Source organism: Arabidopsis lyrata (assembly GCF_000004255.2).
Source record: "Arabidopsis lyrata subsp. lyrata unplaced genomic scaffold ARALYscaffold_8, whole genome shotgun sequence".
Taxonomy (NCBI): Eukaryota; Viridiplantae; Streptophyta; class Magnoliopsida; order Brassicales; family Brassicaceae; genus Arabidopsis; species Arabidopsis lyrata.
Genome location: NW_003302548.1, coordinates 14915132 through 14936166, shown reverse-complemented (window position 1 = coordinate 14936166; position 21035 = coordinate 14915132). Strand labels below are relative to the sequence as shown.

The window sequence follows — 21035 nt, the reverse complement described above, 5'->3', positions numbered from 1 at the left end:
TAGGTTTAGCTCATGAGATTAGGGTTAATATACCCTTGATATTATATATATGTACGTATACCCGTTAAACACAAAACAGAATAACACAAAATTTCTAGTATCGTTTTGTGTAATTCTGATAGATTGGCTAAAGATTGATTTTTCTTACACCGTGAGCCACAAACTAGCTACAGAATAAGACGGTAGCTTGTTACACATATTTATGTTGTTATCCGCAACTAATTACATAAAATCTACCATATCTGATCCGGTAACAAATTTATTGCAATTTATCTCTGAATACTTCAAACTAAATTTCTAGTCATTTGGTTATGAAATAACAAAGAATAACTATAAATTATTCACATTTTCTTCATCGTCAAGTCACTGCTAATAAACACTCCCTCTGTCCCATTTTATAAGATGTTTTGTATAAAAGCACAAATATTAAGGAATAATTAATGTTTACTTTTTATAGGAATTCAGCCAGTAAAAAAACAAACTGCAGAATTTAAATGGTCATAACATACTAAATAAACCTAAATTATACATAGAAATCTGGGAAAATCTTATAAAATGGAACCAGAAAAAAATGCTAAAACAACCTATAATTTGGGACAGAGGGAGTAACTTTTATCATGGCTACAAATTTTATATCGCCACAATATCATACATAGTTAGTGGCTATACGATTACTAAATAATATATACGGATCTTTTTTGGTTTAATACAAAAATCAGGACTAGCCAATTCAGAATTTAAACACAATGGTTCTTAGAAATTAGAATTACGTAATCAGATTTTATAAAGGGAATCTACAATCTATGACCATAGACGACTCGTTATTTAGTTCTCTCTCCTCACCACTTTTTGACCTTTACTGTATATGTCATAATGACAATCTAATCCCTAATGTATCTCTCTTTCTCTTTCATGTCTCTCTTTCTCTTTCATTTCTCTCTTCGGTTTCTACTGCAATCTAAACCCACAAAAATTCAACAAAAAAATTAAAATGGTTTCAGAAACAAAATTGCAGAGAGTCAAAGCTGGCCGGATAAGCAAATTCGTGAGTTGTGTGGTTGACTTGTGACAATGGTAGTTTTAATTCGGCGAAAACAAAAATCAAGGGAGAAGAATAGATTTTGTCGGTGGAAAACGATCAATGTCACATTCGTCATGGTTCAAGCTGTGTTTAAAAATGATAATGGTCGATTTGATTTTGTGACAGAGAGAACCGATCGATTTTGGTTGTCCCGACTTCGATTCCATGAAGGTTGAAACCAAGATACAATGGTAGTTTCAAATCTCGGTGGTAATTTCGAAACCCAGCAGAATTGTGGAATGAATAATTTGTTAGCTGGGTTTTGATGAGGTTTATTGAGCAAAAGAGGGAAACTGGTATCATTGGCAGCAACGACCATTGTCTCATTTTTCTGGGTTCGATTTTGTTATATGGGTAACAATTTAATTAGCAACACATACAAAAATGCTAACGTATAAGTTAAACGTGATAACTAAATTATCATTATAAATAAGTATGCTAATATATAAGTTAACGGTTGTAATTAGTTATTAGAGTAAATAAACAGGTTCTAATATAAATTAGTTGATACCAATCAAATAGTCAACGATTTAATATGATAAATTTGAGCATACGTTGTATAAGTTACATGTTAATATAAATATTATCCATATATCGAATATTTTACCATGTTCATACAAATATTATTCAAATATGTAATATGTTTAGCACGTTATTATTTTATATTAACATATAATTTATAACTTATCGCGATACTAAATTATTTAGCATGTGTCATCTGCATATTATCATGTCGAAATGAACAGTGTCACCCACATATTAACCTTATTTTAATCAGTGGCATTTTAGTAATTAATCCAAAAAGAAGGATATTTTTGGTTTACATTTTCTTTCTCTTTCCTACTTTTCTAATTTTCAAATTACCATGGATTTAAATCTAATTATTTGGTCAATTGTGGATTTAAATTAATATAGCCCTTTTATAAAATGGTTAAAAAAGAAAAAATGATACCCCTTATGTTTCATAAAGAGTGTCTTTCTAGCATTTTTCACACAAATTAAGAAAAGTAAACAAATTTCATTTTTACCCCTTATTAATATACTAAATAATATTTTCTCTCTAATTAATAAGCTAAAATATTAGAGATAAAAATGAGAAATATTCTTAAAAATTGCATTGAAAACACAAAATGACACTTTTGTGAAACAAGATTAAAACTTTAAAACGACATTTTTTGTGAAACGGAAGGAGTAGATCAAGAGATAATTGGGTGAGAGACAACCGATCTGAATCAAATTAAATTTTCGGTATTATGTTTTGAAGGACAAAGACAATGATAATTTTAGCTCATCTTTCTGCCAAAAATAACCTTACGCGCCTCTCCAGATCAATATGTTGTGCATGGATGTCCAAAATCTTTTATAGATTTATGTATGTATCTTGTAAGTTGTCTTCTTCTTATGTCGGCGTTGATTTAATATCCGATTAAAAAAAAGATATCTATTTTGTAAGCAGTAAACAATTCAGAGTTGCTTTCCCAGTTATTTACGGACAGAGAAGAATTTGCTGGGATAGAGTTAACCAATACTTCAAACTCAACACGATTAATGTTGATATTATGATGAATTTCTTTAAGTTTCGATGACAAATTAACAAAATTTGATGAAAATAGGATGATAATTCGACGAAATTTGGTTAAGATTCGGTGATAATTCGAAGAAATTTGGTGAAAACTCGACGTAACCGGGTAAAAATCCATCGAAACTATGAATTTTATGATTTCATGCAATGATTTTTTAGTGTCCAATTACGATACACTATTCACTTGTTCTGTTCAACGGGTTGGGATAGGGTGGTTGTAATAATGTTTGTAGCGTGCATATGAGTATACAAATGTTAATAGAGCTCTATATACGCGTTTACATGTATACAAATGTTAATAACTCGCGATATATGTATTTACATAAATATAAATATTAATAACGCTTTATATATATATATATATATATATATATATAAATATAACTCGCTTTATGTTTTTATATATGTTTCTGCTGTCCCTCGGAATGAGGTGTTCCCTTCTGCGATAAGCAAGAAGTCTGCTGCTAAATTAGGTTCGGTGGTGTCCCAGAAACCACCCAGTACGCATATATGAATACAATCGCCTGGAACTGTCAGGAGGCGGGCGCGTACCTGACATCAGAGCATCTGAAGGAGCTCTTCAGATATTTTTTTCCTTATTTTCTTTTTCTTTCAGAAACAAAAAATAATTTTTCATTTATGCAAAACATTCAATTCTCTTTTGGTTATGATAATTTATTCACTGTGGAACCTTCGGGTAGAAGCGGTGGTCTTGCTTTATTCTATATAAATTCTCCTGCTGTGAAGATGTTGTATTCTAATAATCGCTTGATTGATATTGAGACGACCATAGAGGGACATAAAGTATACATGACTTTTGTCTATGGTGATCCGGTTATAGCATACCGAGAAAATGTATGGGAAAGGTTAACACGTACGAGTAAATCGAGAGATGGAGCATGGTTCATGATTGGGGATTTTAATGAGATAACGGGGAACCATGAAAAACGGTGGGGGGGGGGGGGGACGTCGAAGAGCGGAAGCAACGTTTCTTCCTTTTCGTTCCATGTTGGCTAATTGCGGTATGATTGAATTCCCTTACAAAGGTAATTTCCTGTCCTGGGTAGGAAGACGACGAAAAGGACGTGTGCGGTGTCGGCTAGATAGGGCGGTTGGTAACGAAGATTGGCACAACCTTTTTTCCCACACGAATGTGGAGTATTTAAAACTATGGGGCTCTGATCATCGGCCTGTTTTGGCTAGAATTAAGTCTAATAACCGTCGCGTTCAAAGAAGTTTTAAATTCGACAAAAGATGCCTTGGTAAACAAGGGTTTAGACAAGTGGTTAAAGAGGGATGGGGAGAGACAAACCAAGAGGACTCCATTGATATCCACTCCAAGATAGTAGCCTGTCGTAAGGCTATTTCAAAATGGAAAAAAAACAATCCTTCGAATGCTGCGAAGAAGATTGAAGAGTTAAAAGAAAAGTTGGATGTAGCTCAAGATCAAGATTTAGTTACGGCTGAGGATGAGTTAGAGCTTAAATGGCAAGTTTGTGCAACGCTCAGAGATGAGGAAATCTTCTGGAAACAAAAGAGTAGGGCTACATGGATGAGAGAAGGAGATCGTAACACCAAATATTTCCATGCCACTACAAAACAACGACGGGCTCGTAACCGTATCATTAGCATAAAAGATCGCAATGGAGCCCAAGTAGATACGGAGGAAGGTATCGAAAAAGTTGCGGTAACGTATTTCCAAGATCTTTTCTCAGCTTCAGATACTAGTGACACAGAAGAAGCCCTCCGTTTCGTTATCCCTAAAGTTTCCCCGGAGATGAACGCAGCCCTGACTCGGCCTCCATCAGATCGCGAGATAAAAAAGGCGTTGTTTGGTATAAATCCTGAAAAAGCCCCGGGTCCTGACGGGATGACAAGCCTTTTCTTCCAGCGGTATTGGAAAATCCTTGGTAAGGACTTGATAAAAATGGTTAAAGAGTTCTTTGAATCAGGTTCTTTTGACCCAAGACTTAATGAAACGAATCTCTGTCTTATCCCGAAGACTAAAAGACCGAGAGACATGACCGAATTCATGCCCATTAGCCTATGTAATGTTAGCTATAAGATTATCTCGAAAGTCTTAAGCAACAGGCTAAGGAAAGTACTCCCGAACGTGATTTCGGAGACACAATCAGCCTTTGTGGCTAGACGTTTGATTACGGATAACATATTGCTAGCGTAGGAAAACTTCCACGCCCTCCGGACAAACCCTATTTGTAGGTCCAAATTCGTTGCTATAAAGACGGATATGAGTAAGACTTACGATCGAGTCGAATGGTCTTTCTTGGAGGAGCTTATGGTGAAACTTGGGTTTGATCCAAAATGGATAAACTGGATGATGTGTTGTATTTCAACAGTATTATACAAGGTCCTCATTAATGGAGAAGCAAAAGGTAATATTATCCCTACAAGGGGACTCCGCCAAGGTGACCCGCTGTCCCCGTTCCTCTTCATTATTTGTACTGAAGCTTTGATAGCTCAGCTCCGTGGAGCGAAAGAAGAAGGGCGACTAACGGGGCTAAAAATTGCGCAAGGTAGCCCACCTGTTTCACACTTACTCTTTGCAGATGATAGCCTTTTCTTCTATAAAGCAGAAATCCAGCAGTGTGCTGAGCTTTTGAAGATTAATAATATATATGGGCTAGCTTTGGGACAACAACTCAATCGTGAGAAATCCGTAATCCTCTTTGGAAATAGAGTGACACCTGAGATAAAAGCTTCGCTAAAAAACGCCATAGGAATTTCGAAAGAAGGAGGTATGGGGATGTATCTAGGACTACCAGAAACGATTTGTGGCTCCAAACAACAAGTCTTTGCATTCGTGCAGGATAGGCTAAATGCAAGAATCAATTCTTGGACGGCAAAATTTCTTTCTAGAGGAGGGAAGGAAGTTTTAATAAAATCGGTGACACAAGCTTTACCAACATACGTCATGTCATGTTTCCTTCTGCCTCAAAATGTCACAAATAAGCTGCGAGGAGCAATTTCGAAATTTTGGTGGAGTAAGAAGAACAATAACAGGGGCCTACATTGGTTGGCCTGGGAAAAGATCAGTTTCCCACTATCAGATGGAGGTTTGGGTTTCCGAGATTTAAAGGAGTTCAACTTAGCCCTTCTAGCTAAACAAGTATGGCGTCTACTCAGATATCCAGATTCTCTTCTTTGCCGCGTTTTGAAAGGTCGGTATTTTCGGTACTCAAATCCTTTAGAGGCAAAGAAAGCGAATTCCCCATCGTATGGGTGGAAAAGTATGATGGCAGCAAAGCCCTTACTACAAGATGGCCTCCGGAAAAATGTTCTTTCTGGCTTCAGTACAAAGGTATGGTGTGATAACTGGATCCCTACTATTCCAGCAAGGCCGGCAAATGACAATGGAGTATACCGAGACCCGAACCTATATGTCAACCATCTTATAGACTTTAATACAAAAGAGTGGAAATTGGATCTGATTAATGAGCTCATTGAGCCGAGTGATATACCTTTGATCACAGGTCTAAAACCGAGCAGAACTTTCAAGGTGGATGATTACATTTGGGTTCACACGAAGAATGGTCAATACACAGTAAAATCCGGCTATGCCTTAGCGAAACAGGCCCTCCAAAGCAGTGCTGAAGTCCTCGAGCCGAGTACTACAAAACTGAAAAGCCAAGTCTGGAAATTAAAGGCTCCTAGAAAGATCAAGCATTTCCTTTGGCAAGCGTTAGCTGGCTACGTGGCTACTAGCAGCCGTCTTGCAGACAGGCACTGCGGCTCAGATAGATCATGTCCGAGATGTGGTGCGATTGAGGAATCGATTAACCATGTGCTTTTTGAGTGCCCTCCGGCTCTACAAGTATGGGCTCTATCGTCTGTTCCGACCTCTCTGGGGCTGTTCCCGTGTAGTTCTCTATTCTCCAACTTCGACTACCTCCTTTGGGTGGCAAAGAAGCAAGGAGTAACAGCGGAACAATTAGAATCTTTCTCTTGGATTGTTTGGTACATCTGGAAGGCTAGGAACGACAAAGTTTTCTCTAACAAAGATAATCAACCTCCAGAGACGCTTGCATTAGCCCTGTCAGAGACAAAAAGCTGGCAATTGGCGCAAGTTATGGAAACTCATGAAGAGTCTGAAGACGAAGATACGGACGAGATGGAGGCTACTCAAAATCCGAGAGGAGAGATAACTTGTCAGCTGGATGCGTCGTGGGAAGGTAATGATCCACTTTCTGGATTTGGCTTCGTTATAAATAGCCCCATCAAGCTCTTTGGACTAAGAGGTATAAACCGGTACCAGAATGCTCTACATGCTGAATTTGGTGCACTCCTCTGGGCGATGGAAGGTGCCCTTCTCAATGGGTTGGTTTCAGTCCATTTTGAGACTGACTGCTTGGGGATCATTAGTGTCCTTGAGGAACCAGAAGATTGGCCAGTGTTTTCTTCGGAGTTAGATATTTTTAAAGGTTTTAGAGCCCGATTTGTTCTGTTTTCGATTTCTCATATCTCTAGAAACAATAATGTCCGTGCCGATCGTCTTGCAAAGAGCGCTCGAGTACGAGGTCTAGTTTTTTCCCATGTAAGCTCCCAAGTTCCGGAGTGGTTGGCTCACGAGGCTAACCTTTTCGAACTAGCTTAATAATAATGGTGTTTTGGTGTCAAAAAAAAAAAAATGTTAATAATGTCTAATATACATGTTTAAACATGTTTACATGCATACACATTTTAATAACGCTCTATATATATATATATATATCCATTTACATGTATACATAGATCCAATAACTTAACATTATAATTATTTTTAGCGCTTTATATATGTGTTTACATGTATATTTTTTTGCAACACAGCTGCATGCCTATTTATTGGGTGTCTATTCCATTATGTTAACCGTTTAAAATTTCAAATTCTCGCCCAACAAGTTGCATTAGAGATTCAAAATCTCGAAGACAGTCTGTCAATTCGCATTTAATACAAGTCTGTTTGTCTATTCAATTAGGGTTGGCTGATTTTTCAGCCCTTAACTATTCGCAAACTCAAGGAATCTCCCGATACTTTTTCACTCTTAAAAAATCACCAACAACTAACAATTTTCTCAATTAAACATCACATACTTTCGGATTCATCTGGATAAATACGCCTCCAATCGAACCGGCCATTAAACCGGGTTTGACCACAAATTCGCGTTTACTCTCCCGCGATTAGGATTACCCATTTGATTACCCATGACCCGAGTTGTTTTGACTCTTCTCTTTATTTTGAGAAATAAATGCTCCCTGGCTTTGTTTTGAGAATTCTACGCTCTAACCGGAAACCGCCATCGTCATCTTCTACTGCAATTTCAGAGAATGAACAGAGAGAACTACTGGAGACTATAACCTCTAATCTTCCATTAGATAAAAGCTCCATCTCCTCAACAACGAGATTCCTCTTCGGCTTGTTACGAACCGCCATCATCCTCAACGCCTCCGAGATTTGCCGTGATCTATTGGAGAGAAAGATCAGAACACAGCTAGAGAGAGCCACGCTCGACGATTTGCTCGTCCCTAGCTACTCATACCTTAACGAGACTTTATACGATGTTGATTTGGTAGAGAGAATCTTAGCTCACTTTCTCGACACCTTGGAACAATCAAACACCGCCGTAGTCGAAGCTGACGGAAAATCTCCGTCGCTTATGCTCGTCGGAAAATTAATCGACGGATTTCTCGCTGAGATCGCATCCGACGCTAATCTCAAATCGGATAAATTCTACAATCTAGCCATCTCACTCCCAGATCAAGCTCGTCTCTACGATGACGGACTCTATAGAGCCGTCGACGTATATCTCAAGGTAAATCAATAACATTCAATGTGAAGAAGATCCGAGAAAAAATGGATCTAATAATTTCGTTTTCTTCAATAGGCGCATCCATGGGTATCGGAAGCAGAGAGGGAGAAGATCTGCGGCGTGATGGATTGTCAGAAACTGACGTTGGAAGCATGCACACACGCCGCGCAAAACGAGTGGCTTCCGCTACGAGCCGTCGTACAAGTTCTCTTCTTCGAGCAGTTACAGCTCCGGCAATGCTCCCTGGCTTTATTTTGAGAAATAAAGAGAAGAGTCAAAACGACGTCGTTTTAACTCTCGGGTCATGAGTAATCAAACGGGTAATCCTAATCGCGGTAGAATAAACGCGGATTTGTGGTTAAACCCGGTTTAATGGTCGGTTCGATTGGAGGTGTATTTATCAAGATAAATCCGAAAGTATGTGATGTTTAATTGAGAAAATTGTTAGTTGTTGGTGGTTTTTTAAGAGCGAAAAAGTATAGGGGGATTCCTTGAGTTTGCGAATAGTTAAGGGCTGAAAAATCAGCCAACCCATTCCATTATAATTATTTTTAGCGTTTTATATATGTGTTTACATGTATATTTTTTTGGAACACAGCTGCATGCCTATTTATTGGGTGTCTATTCCATTATGTTAACAGTTTAAAATTTCAAATTCTCGCCCAACAAGTTGCGTTAGAGATTCAAAATTAAGAGATTCGAAGACAGTGTGTCAGTTCGCATTTAATACAAGTCTCCTCCTTTTTTCTATTGCTGCGTAAATGTCACTTCTACAACAAAGCATTTAATAACTGTCATTTTATTTTTTTTCCCTCTCTAAAAAGTCAATGGTGCTATCACACGAGCATAGTTTTTGTAACTAACTGGTTTTTCTTATAATTCTTTTAAAATTAAGGGCTATTGATAAAGCCTGATTTTTTGTTTGGCTGAGACTAAATTACTTATTACCGATTAGTTAATTATATGTTCTATTTTTACCTTTGCACAAATTCACTCGTAGATAAAAGGATGAACCAAAATAGTCTTGAAACTAACACGTTGACAAGAATTTACCAAAACACATGAAACGAGGAGTCGAGTGGTTTGGTTAAATAGTAAATGACCGGGAGGAGAAAAACAATCACCGATCGATCCCAAATGGTTCGCCGTCGAACACGGACACGTGTCGTAGGATAAGAACCACATGGTTGTGTTAAAGACCAACGCAGAGTCAATGATTGGATGGATCCATTTTGAAATTTCCCAAATTGTCATTAGGCATCATCACACGTGGACGACAGGACGAATTCGTCTTCTATTGCTTTACCTGCACCTCGTCGTACAATAACACTGCCCTAATTTGTATTAACTTTTTGTTTATTTATTTTCTAATACAATATTTATAAGCGTATTGAAGCCACTAGGTACTTTAATGCTTTGTTAGCTACACTATCCATTTTTGTTCTTAATCCTTGAACTTCTTAGATACTTTGTAGAATTTTTACGTATTTTTCTAATAAACTGATTGAGTAGAGATAAATCCACGTAACATTCAATGAATTTACTATACCTGTTTTAAGAATTTTCTAATTTAAACGTTTGAGAATTTTTGGTAAACATCATTTGATACTTTCCAATCTTACAAAACAAATTTGATACTTTCCAAAATCTTGATAACCATTTCATTTGTCTAGGTCTATATAACTCTCTAACAGTCGAATAATGATGGCATGAAAGTTCACAAACAGAATGTTGATATCCAAATATATGCATAAACAATTTAGTGATAAAAAAATTTGAGAGTATATATTAAATCGTTGTATCGAAGAAATTACTAACAACAAAAAGCTTCCGAACGAGTAACGATGATCAATGATCTTTGCCGCCTTACCAAAATCCGAGAGCAAGAAGAAATCTCACCAGAACATGCAAAAGTATGCTGAAAAACACTAGTAGTAACAAAAGTTTGATAAACACATAAGACGCGACATTCTCAAACCTTCAACGATGATAAACAGAAGTCTCAAAAAGACGTAGTTCGTGAGATACTCCTCACCTTACAAACATGAAACTTTTACTGCTCCGGTAACTTGCTCTCATAATTATAGGACAAATTTTAATGTAGTTTGTTTAGAGTTGATCAATATGATTAAGTCCTTTATAAAATGACCTTTTTTTTTTTATATATACAAATTTTTCCTACATAATTGAAATTCTATGACGGATCTAGAATTCAATTTAGTGATACATCATTTGTAAATTTATCCACTTGAACCTACTCCCACACAAATACGATATTTTCCCAATAATCAAAAGGTTAAGCTGAAGTACAGTAAATCTAACTTTAATAATCAACGTACCCAAATTTTCAAATTAATATCTCTGTCACTTTGGAAAAATAGTAATCCAATGAAAAAAAAAAACCCAAAGACAAAACAAAATATATTCCGACAAAAAATATACATATACAATTAAATGTATGATCTCGTTAGGTTTTACTACTAGCGCCTTCGCATCCGATTGCTCGAACATGATATCTCTCATAGACAACCAAGACGCTTAGCCAACCTTCGCAGCAGAAATGGCCTCTTTCCGGTCACTCGTTTGTTTTTTCTCTTCTTTTAGTATTATATTTCTTCCTCGTAGTTCTAATACTTGAGCAGATTGTTTAACCAAAAATGCTCGGGCTCGAAATTGTCTCTTTTCCTATGTAAATTCGTCGGTTCCTGATTAACTTTCCCTAGCGGAGAGTCTCTTTCCGATATTTTAATAGAAATGGAGTTTGGTGGGAAAAAAAAAAAAAACAATTAAATGTATATATGTATGTAATAACATACTTATAAGCAGTTCACAGGCACAACAAGAACTGAATTAGCTGGCCACTCGTTATTATTCGTTTTTTTTCTCTTAAAATAATTAAAATAACTTTTTCCATTTTTTTCCCAAACGGGTTCTCTGAAACTAAGAAAACTCTAAACAGAGAATCCGGATGCTTTTCTCAGATTCTTCTACTCTTTCCTAATTTACCGATTTTTCTCGGGAAACCAAAAATTCCAATTTTTTCCTTGATCTGAAGTCAATTCAGAATCTTCTAATTGGAAGCTTCAAAGAAGAAGAAGAAAGAAGAGAGAGACTACTGATTTGGGTTTTGTTTCTTTTGTTGGATCAGAAAGATCTCTGCTTTGATCTTTGTAGTATACGTGGCGAAATGGGTTGGAGTTTGGAGTTGTGTTGATGATGTTCCAAGTCCCAGATTTCTTGTAATAACATTCTTCTGTCTTTCTCCAATGTCTTTGTCTTGATTCTCAGAAAAATATCTTCAGATCCGTTTTACTTGAGAGGAATAGTTTTTAATTAACCACAAAAAAAAAATGATGAAGATGATGAGAAACAAACCGACAAATCTTCCGACGGCGGTCGGCGGTGGTAGAGGTTCCGGCGGCGGCAGGGAGTCAGGCGGTCATGATTGGGAAATGAGACCTGGTGGTATGTTGGTTCAGAAACGTAACCCGGATTTGGATCCTGTTGGAGCTCCACCACCGCCGTTGATCAGAGTTAGGATCAAGTACGGTGCTGTGTATCATGAGATCAGTATTAGTCCTCAAGCTTCTTTTGGTTAGTTTGTCTCTGTTTATTCATAAGAATAATCTATTGAATTTGGAAGTTAGAATGGAATTTGAGTTTTGATTGATGCAGGGGAGCTAAAGAAGATGTTGACTGGACCAACGGGTATTCATCATCAAGATCAGAAGCTAATGTATAAAGATAAAGAGAGGGATTCGAAGGCGTTTCTTGATGTTTCGGGCGTGAAAGATAAATCCAAGATGGTGCTTATTGAAGACCCGATTAGCCAAGAGAAACGGTTTTTGGAGATGAGGAAGATTGCTAAAACCGAAAAGGCGTCGAAAGCGATATCGGATATTAGCCTTGAAGTTGATAGGCTCGGCGGACGAGTAATGCCCTGCCCGCCAAGCCCTTACTTTCTTAGGTTGGATTCGATGAAATCGTGGAAATCTTATGTGTGTTTTTGTGTGTAGGTTTCGGCTTTTGAGATGGTAATTAAGAAAGGAGGGAAGATTCCGGAGAAAGATCTTGTTACGGTTATCGAATTGTTGATGAATGAGTTGATAAAGTTGGATGCGATTGTGGCTGAAGGAGATGTGAAGTTACAAAGAAAGATGCAGGTATGTAATCAAAATCATTTCAGGATTGGCGATTTTCGCAATGTTCTTTAGTTGTCAACATTTGGTTTCTATGTTTGTATAGGTGAAGAGAGTGCAGAATTATGTCGAAACACTCGATGTCTTGAAGGTGAAAATGGCAAATGGGCAACAGAAACATTTAGGTGCTCAGCGACTTGCACCGATTCAAGAACATAACAATGAAGAGAGACAAGGACAGAAGCCGATACAATCGCTCATGGACATGCCGGTACAATACAAAGAGAAGAAGCAAGAGATTGAAGAGGAGCCGAGGAATTCAGGGTCAGGACCATTTGTGTTAGAATCTTCTACTAAATGGGAAACATTCGATCATCATCCCGCGACGCCATTGAGTTCGGCTACTGCAAATAATCAAGCGATCCCGCCCAGGTTCAATTGGGAATTCTTTGATTGAAAAAGTTCACATTTAGTGAAACCTTTTCTTTCTTTTATCTTGTATGCTTATATAATTCTTGTGTGGAAGTGTTGTTTTTTTTTTTCAGGCTTCTTCTTCTTCTTCATCATCATTATGATTCTTTTGATGTACTTATAGATTTTTGTGTGGCGATTGTTTATCGTTCTGGGAAATAAACAGAGACGCTACATAGAAGTGATTATCAAAAATCTGTGATTCATGTGTTTACGTTCTTTTTCTTCTTCTAGTTCCTTAGAATTTTTCTTTTGGGTTTTCTTACTTTTGTTGCAAGGGACTGAAACCTTCTTGATGGACAGAGGGTTTCTTTCTCTCTCTGTCGGTTTGTTTTTTTTTTTTCCAACTTTGAAAGATTCAAAAAAGTTGACAATGAGTGGGGTCTTCTAAGCCCTATTATCATTTCAGGCTAGAAAAAAGTTAAAATCTTTCTCTTCTCATCTTTTGTCAATGAGACAATTTTTTCTTTTTTTCACAATGAGGCAAAATTATACATATCCAAGGTGGACCATCTTTTGTTCACAAAAAATGTGGAGAAACAAAGTTGAAAATAGAGAACTTCATATAGAGCCAAATATTTCTTTCCACTAATTTTTTTGGTTAAAGTGTGTTAAAATGAGAACTATTGGGGTCGATTTGCCTCTGGGAATGATAGTGAGTACAAATCCCAAAATTTTGGGCTTGTCTGAACCGCTTTGTACCATGGTTATGACATCTGACACATTTAGCCTCCATGGACACAATGTTAACCTTCATTTATAACAATGTTAATTTTTTTTTATGATTCTGATTATCCACACACATCACAGCCAACAAATTTCTTCTACCACAGAACATCCTCTTCACCAAGAGCTAAAACTCGCTCTTATTAACTTCGATTAGAATCGAAAGTTTCAAATGCAGTGATAGTAATCTCAAACGCCCGACAAAAATTTTGATTTATACCCCGACAATGAACAACTTCATGACAATAAGCCGGAAAATGAGATTCCAACCCACACACAAGACATGTTTGTTGGACACAAACAAAGCAGGTTCAATGCACATATCCAAATGAGAACCGCAACCAAAGCAACTCATCTTCGAGAAAAATGAAGCTAGGGGTGAACTGACAATCATATCCAAATTATCACTTATTTCATGCAAGTAAACATAATTATTAACAATTTAATTATAAAAGATTGCATATAATCAGTGTAAAAAGATGAAAATTATGAGATTAGCAATCAAAGTACAACTATATATTACGGATGAAACATTAGTGAATTAGAAAACCATATTTAGACATCACAATAATAATCAAGAATAAATCAAACTTAGTGACCTCTAAGAAGAATCATAATGGGACCAAGTCATGGCACGAAATGATATTATATATATTACCCCTAAAAGATTAAATTTAAGTGGTTGTGGTGTCTCCACGAGATAATCGACCAGCTCGAGGGTTGTGCTGTGGAGTGTGGACCAAAGATATAATCATCAAACGAAATCACACAAACACACTAAAAATATCGGTAGGAGCTAAAATAAATGGTCGACTGTCGGTAGAAGAGGACAGAACAAGTAAGTAGTTAGAAGCAATTATCAAAGAAGCATCACAATCGATAGTGAAGTCTTTTCTTTATTACGTATATGTATCCATCTACTAGATCAGATTTGGGACTAATCTTGATACAATCATCACGTGAATACCGCAGTATCAAAGAGTGTGTGTGGCCAATAAGAATTGACAAACAAACGAAACAACTAGACTATAACTACTTCAATTCACTACAATGTTCTTAAACCAACGAGTGGGGTTTTTTGTAATTGCTTCTAGATATGTAAATACATTACAAAACATGAGCATTGAGTACTGGGGTCTCAAAAGCTTGTCCGCAGCCTTTTCTTGATACGACTGAAAAAAAGAATCACAAAATTAAATAGTTTTATTAAATGATATATCGTTAAAATAACTACCTTTAATTAAAAGTAAGTTTTCGATTTTATGGAGAAAATTGTCGTATAACAATGGATGTTGACATTATTGAAAAACCTACCATCACTAAATGGAGATTAAGGAAACGAATTTGGCACTATTTTATACGAGGCAAAACTGAAAAGCATCGTTGAATAGACAATTCTACCAATAGAAATGAGAATATTTGTTTGGAATAATAATATACTGTCATTGGACAGTATGAAATTTTATTTAGGAAAAGAGAGTTCGATAAATATGCATAAAATGTCATAATAAGATACAAAAGAATGCTATTTAAAAAAGGGAAAAATGTTATTTAATACCTAAACTTTCAAAAAGTGGCCAAATTAACCGTGAACTCTTGAAATGGCCATTTTATACCTCAACAAAAAGTTGACTTCTAATTTAACCTATAAGTTTTCGTTGACCCGGCCTAATCGACTCACCGTTAATTCTCAGTAACTGCGCTTCTAACAACGTAACTGCGTCCGTTACAGAGGTCTCCGTTATTGTCGAACGACGACGTTTTAGAGAATCTGAGACTACAAACCCAAACCAAAATCAAAATCGAAAAAAAAAAGAAAAAAAGAAATCCCCAACCCAAACCAAAATCGAAAAAAAGAATCCCCAAATCAAAACCCTAATTCCAAATATGATTGAAGCAATGCGGGAAGGAGAAGCAGATCAAATTGGAGAAGAAGCTCGAGGTCAAGCGAATGTAGTATCAAACGTTGATGTGGCAGATGCAACCGAAGTTCGTTCTCCACTTAGGCGAAGTAAACGAAGGCAAATCAGATTGGAAGAAGAAGAGGATTTAGAGGCTGAAGTTCCTGAACCTGATATTGACGATGACTGTGCAGTCCAAGGAGATGAAGACTGCGATGAGGTTGATGATGCAGTAGATAATGGAGAAGAGGAAGCTCAAGATGCAGTTGAAGATACAGCTGGTTTAGGTGTCGAAGAGGTTGGTAATCTAGACATCGATAGAGATTTTCCAGAGGCTAATAGAGAAGAAGAAGAAGCTAGTGACAATGACAGCAGAGATGATATATGAGATGAAGACAAGATTCCAGACCCTTTTTCATCTGACGATGAAGATGATGATAGAGTAGAGGAAGCTCGAAATGATCTAGGCGATCCTGAAGTTTTACTAGCATTGGAGAAGACTTATAACTATCCTGAAGATTTCAAGCTTGCTCTTTTGATGTATTCTCTAAAAACAAGGAATGACATTAAACTTTACAAATCTGAAGCTATGGTGGTTGCTGCTAAGTGTGTGTATGTTAGTGATGAGGGTGTTGAATGTCCGTGGAGAGTCCGTTGCTCTTATGAGAAGAGAAAACATAAGATGCAAATAAGAACTTATGTCAATGAGCATACTTGTGTGAGGTCCGAATATTCGAAGATGTTAAAGGTGTCATCCATTGGGTAATTGTTTGAAGAAAGGTTGAGAGTGAATCCAAAGCTCACTAAACATGAGATGGTTGCTGAGATCATGAGAGAATATAAGTTGGAAGTGTCTCCAGACCAATGTGCTAAGGCAAAGACAAAAGTTTTGAGAGCTAAACGTGCTAGTCATGATTCTCATTTTGCTAGAATCTGGGATTATCAAGCAGAGGTTTTGTTGCGGAATCCGGGGACAGAGTTCAACATTGAGACAGTTGCAGGACCAGTGATTGGAAGGAAGCAGAGATTTTATCGGTTATATATTTGTTTTCAAGCTCAAAGGGAGTCATGGAAACAAACTTGTAGACCCGTCATAGGGATAGATGGAGCTTTTCTGAAATGGGACATAAAAGGACATCTATTAGCCGCAGTTGGAAGAGATGGTGACAATCGGATTGTTCCTATTGCTTGGGCTGTAGTGGAGATAGAATATGATGACAATCGGGACTGGTTTTTGAGACAGCTCGCTACAAGCTTGGGGTTTTGTGAAATGACTGATCTAGCAATCATTTCAGATAAACAATCGGTTAGTCTCTATTATTGTGTTTGAGATAGACTGATCTAGCAATCTTGAACTATTTGAGATAGACTGAACTTGTGTTTTTTAATTTTTTTTTTGCAGGGTTTAGTAAAGGCTATCCATACCATTCTTCCGCAAGCTGAGCATCGACAATGTTCAAACACATCATGGATAACTGGAAAAGAGACAGCCATGACATTGAGCTACAATGTCTATTTTGGAAGATAGCTCGCAGCTACACCGTAGAAGAGTTTAATAATTACATGGCAGACCTAAAGAGGTACAATATCCAAGCCTACACATCTCTACAACTTACTAGTCCGGTTACTTGGTCTAGAGCCTTCTTTAGAACAGGCACATGTTGCAACGACAATCTCAACAATTTGAGTGAGTCTTTCAATCGGACCATCAGACAAGCTAGGAGGAAGCCAGTGTTGGATCTTCTAGAGGACATCAGAAGGCAATGCATGGTGAGAACAGCCAACAGGTTTATCATTGCTGACAGGTGCAAAACAAAGTTCACACCGAGAGCTCATGCTGAGATTGAGAAGATGATTGCTGGAGTCCAAAATACACAGAGATACATGTCTAGGGATAATTTGCATGAGATATATGTCAATGGGGTTGGCTACTTTGTTGATATGGATTTAAAGACATGTGGCTGCAGGAAATGGCAGATGGTTGGGATCCCATGTGTTCATGCAACATGTGTGATAATAGGGAAAAGGGAGAAGGTTGAAAGCTATGTGAACGACTACTACACAAGAAATAGGTGGCGAGAAACCTATTTCTGTGGTATTAGGCCTGTCCAAGGGATGCCATTGTGGGGTAGATTGAATAGGTTGCCTGTCTTGCCACCACCATGGAGAAGAGGCAATGCCGGAAGGCCAAGTAATTATGCAAGAAGGAAAGGACGAAATGAAGTTGCCTCTTCTTCAAATCCGACCAAAATGTCAAGGGCAAAGAGGATCATGACATGCTCTAACTGCTTGCAAGAAGGGCACAACAAGCAATCATGCAAAAATGCTACTGTTTTAAGTCCACCAACGAGACCAAGAGGTCGACCAAGGATAAATCAGGTTTGTATATCTTTCATTTCTGTTTTAAGTCCATCAAAAACTGATTGTAATGTTTGTATTAGGAACCACAAGGGCATGTAGAAGGATCACAAGGACATGATAATGGCTCACAAGGGGTGGATAATGGCTCACAAGGGCAGAACAATGGGTCACAAACACAAACACAAAGGGGAAGAGGTCGTGGAACACAAAGACATTTGAGAACAGCTCGTGGAGCACAAAGACAAAGGGGAAGAGGTCGTGGAACATCACAAGTGTCTGAACAACCAGTAGCTGATCGAAGACATGGAACTGCACAACCACAACCACAAGTAGAAGCACAACCGCAAGGACTTGCTGGACTTGGATCATGGTTTGAATGTTCTCGTCAAACATGACATAAGCTTAGTCTCGTGTTCTTATTGTTGTTGGAACTTGTCTTTCTTTATGACATAAGCTTAGTCTCGGTTTCTTTTTGTTGTTTGAACTTGTCTTTATAACATAAGCATACTCTCGGTTTCTCTTTTTGTTGGTTGAACTTGTCTTTATGACATAATCTTTGACCTTTTCTTTCAAATGAAATTCATTACCATTAGCAAAGCTCCATTTCATTACATAGTAAAAGCACAAGCAAACAGAAACTAAACAACAGAGACCAACAACAAGAGAAAACAATTTAGACATCAATTCGATTACACACTAATAACCAAGAACAAATTTCTGGTTTTTTGTCTTATAGAACATTGATATCACAATTGCAATGACACTAAAACAAAGGCACACCAAGCACACTTTCGTCATCTTTTTCCATCTCTGAATTTCTCTTTTGCTTCACATTCCATCTTCTTTCAACTCTATCATTAGCTCCTTTAAGTTTGCAATTTCAACTGCAACCTCAGCTTTTGCATTGATAATCTCGTTATCAATGCTGGAGATTTTGGGTAGAGCATCTACAACCTCTTCATACATACAATCCTCCACCCATTTGAAAAAATGATCCTGCAATTTCATCTCAAGCTTTACCGACCAAACACAAAAAACATAACATTCTCAAATCAAATTTACTTACATCTTTACAGCTTTTGCACCGAAAGAAAGGCCTTCCAGGGTTCTTTGCCGTGCTCGATGTTAACATGACGACGTCTAGCCCACATTTACACTTAACAGGAAACCCACGGCTATTGAAACCTCCAGCTTCAACATTCGAAATCATCCCTGAATTGCAGCCTCCACTTTCAACATTCGAATTCCTTGAATTGCAGCTCATAATGCAGATTTGATTGAAAAAATTGAGAGGGATTGATTTTTAGGGTTTTGGTTTTGATTTGGGGATTTTTCGAGTTGTGGTTTGGGTTTGTAGTCTCAGATTCTCTAAAACGTCGTCGTTCGACAATAACGGAGACCTCTGTAACGGACGCAGTTACGCTGTTAGAAGCGCAGTTACTGAGAATTAACGGTGAGTCGATTAGGCCGGGTCAACGAAAACTTATAGGTTAAATTAGAAGTCAACTTTTTGTTGAGGTATAAAATGGCCATTTCAAGAGTTCACGGTTAATTTGGCCACTTTTTGAAAGTTTAAGTATTAAATAACATTTTTCCCATTTAAAAAATCCAAATTCTACTAGATGGTGAAATAGACTTCTATCGACGAATCTCTTTGTGTATTTTGTTTTATAGGATAATTCATCAAAATAAATTTAATTTTTGTGGAATGCTATGTGAAAATGATTTTCAATTAAGAATCAAAATTAAAATAGCTAGTGCCACATCGCGTAATATGATTTTTCTCATATTCCATTTATTTCAATGGATGTCTTCGGATGCCATGAAATACTATTGAAAAAATATACTCTCTTTGTATCAAAAAGATTGATTTTATAGAGTTTTCACACTAATTAAGGAATACATTTAATGTTTAGTTATAATGCGCTATTTAGTCATACCAAACCATTTTTCGTAGCTATTAACCAATAGTAATTCATCAAATTTTAAAATTCTTAATTAATGATTCTTGAATTTCACAATTTATTAACATTAATTGAAAAAAATTTACAGAAAATCAATCTTTTTGATACAAAAATAAATCTATTATAGAATGTTTACATACTTATCCATGTGATTCGATTTAGTCTGTTATGAATAAAATAACACTTTTGTCATACTTTTTTAATACTAGGAGGATTAATTTTTTTTTTAACAACTTAGATTCTTAATCATAAATTGGAGTACTTATGTTAATTATTAATCAAGTCTACAACAATGGTTATGGAACACAACTAAGTGTCTAAGTCTATAAATAAATAAACTCCAAAACCACCCCACCATATATTATAGGGTTGGTGAACAAGCCAGTGGGCTTCCGATTTCTTAAATAAATATGATACAGATGGAATTAAATCCAAATCTGGAACTGGAAGATAATAATTTGTTTTGTGTTGTTATTTATATTATATTTCAACTGTATGCAGCAGGACTAGTAGTAGTCAGATTCAGATTGGTAATGAAGGCAAATAATGACAAAGGTCAGTGAAGTTATATGGCTTCTGTTCTTGTGGTAGTTCTTAGACAGAGAAATGAATGCAAGATAGTAACGTAAAAGGTTGCTTGAACCACCTAACTTCTTCGTTAATTCAGTCATTACCAAGTTAGATAAAAGTAACAATGCGAGAACACAAAAACTGTCATGAATAAGATGACTCCAAGTCACAGTATTGGAAAACCACATTTGATAGTCACAAACCATCTAACTAAAAAGTTTGAGTCCCAATCTGATGATTAGAATGGTAACTATATAACAATGAAACAACGTATTCAAGTTATAAGTAAATGGTGGAAGAATCTAAAGAACATAGCAAGAAAAAAAAAAGACAAGTTGGCTTAATAAGGATGTGGTCTTGGATAGATGGAAGTTCTGTTTTTGTAAAGCCTAGAACCAATTGGTCTTTGAGATTCCTCAAACTCTAGGCGTTTCAA

General features: G+C 36.8%; 3 protein-coding genes across 4 annotated transcripts; all 3 read left to right on the top strand.

Annotated features, from left to right (window-relative positions):
• The first annotated feature begins 7891 nt into the window (after positions 1-7891).
• Positions 7892-8740, top strand: LOC9301966 (BTB/POZ domain-containing protein At5g66560). Its single transcript, XM_021012557.1, has 2 exons — positions 7892-8470; positions 8543-8740. Exons 1-2 carry the CDS (start codon positions 7907-7909, stop codon positions 8723-8725), a joined length of 747 nt encoding a protein of 248 aa, XP_020868216.1. The 5' UTR covers positions 7892-7906; the 3' UTR covers positions 8726-8740.
• Positions 8741-11256: 2516 nt separating this feature from the next.
• On the top strand, positions 11257-13291 carry LOC9300228 (BAG family molecular chaperone regulator 1). Of its 2 annotated transcripts, XM_021035021.1 has the most exons (5): positions 11289-11706; positions 11827-12061; positions 12143-12399; positions 12484-12630; positions 12713-13291. In XM_021035021.1, exons 2-5 carry the CDS (start codon positions 11827-11829, stop codon positions 13061-13063), a joined length of 990 nt encoding a protein of 329 aa, XP_020890680.1. In that variant the 5' UTR covers positions 11289-11706; the 3' UTR covers positions 13064-13291. The 2 variants fall into 2 exon arrangements, with proteins under 2 accessions (XP_020890672.1, XP_020890680.1); XM_021035013.1 differs by having other exon boundaries at positions 11257-12061.
• Positions 13292-16207: 2916 nt separating this feature from the next.
• LOC110227737 lies at positions 16208-18628 on the top strand. Its single transcript, XM_021023150.1, has 2 exons — positions 16208-17010; positions 17107-18628. Exons 1-2 carry the CDS (start codon positions 16519-16521, stop codon positions 17230-17232), a joined length of 618 nt encoding a protein of 205 aa, XP_020878809.1. The 5' UTR covers positions 16208-16518; the 3' UTR covers positions 17233-18628.
• The last annotated feature ends 2407 nt before the right edge of the window (positions 18629-21035 follow it).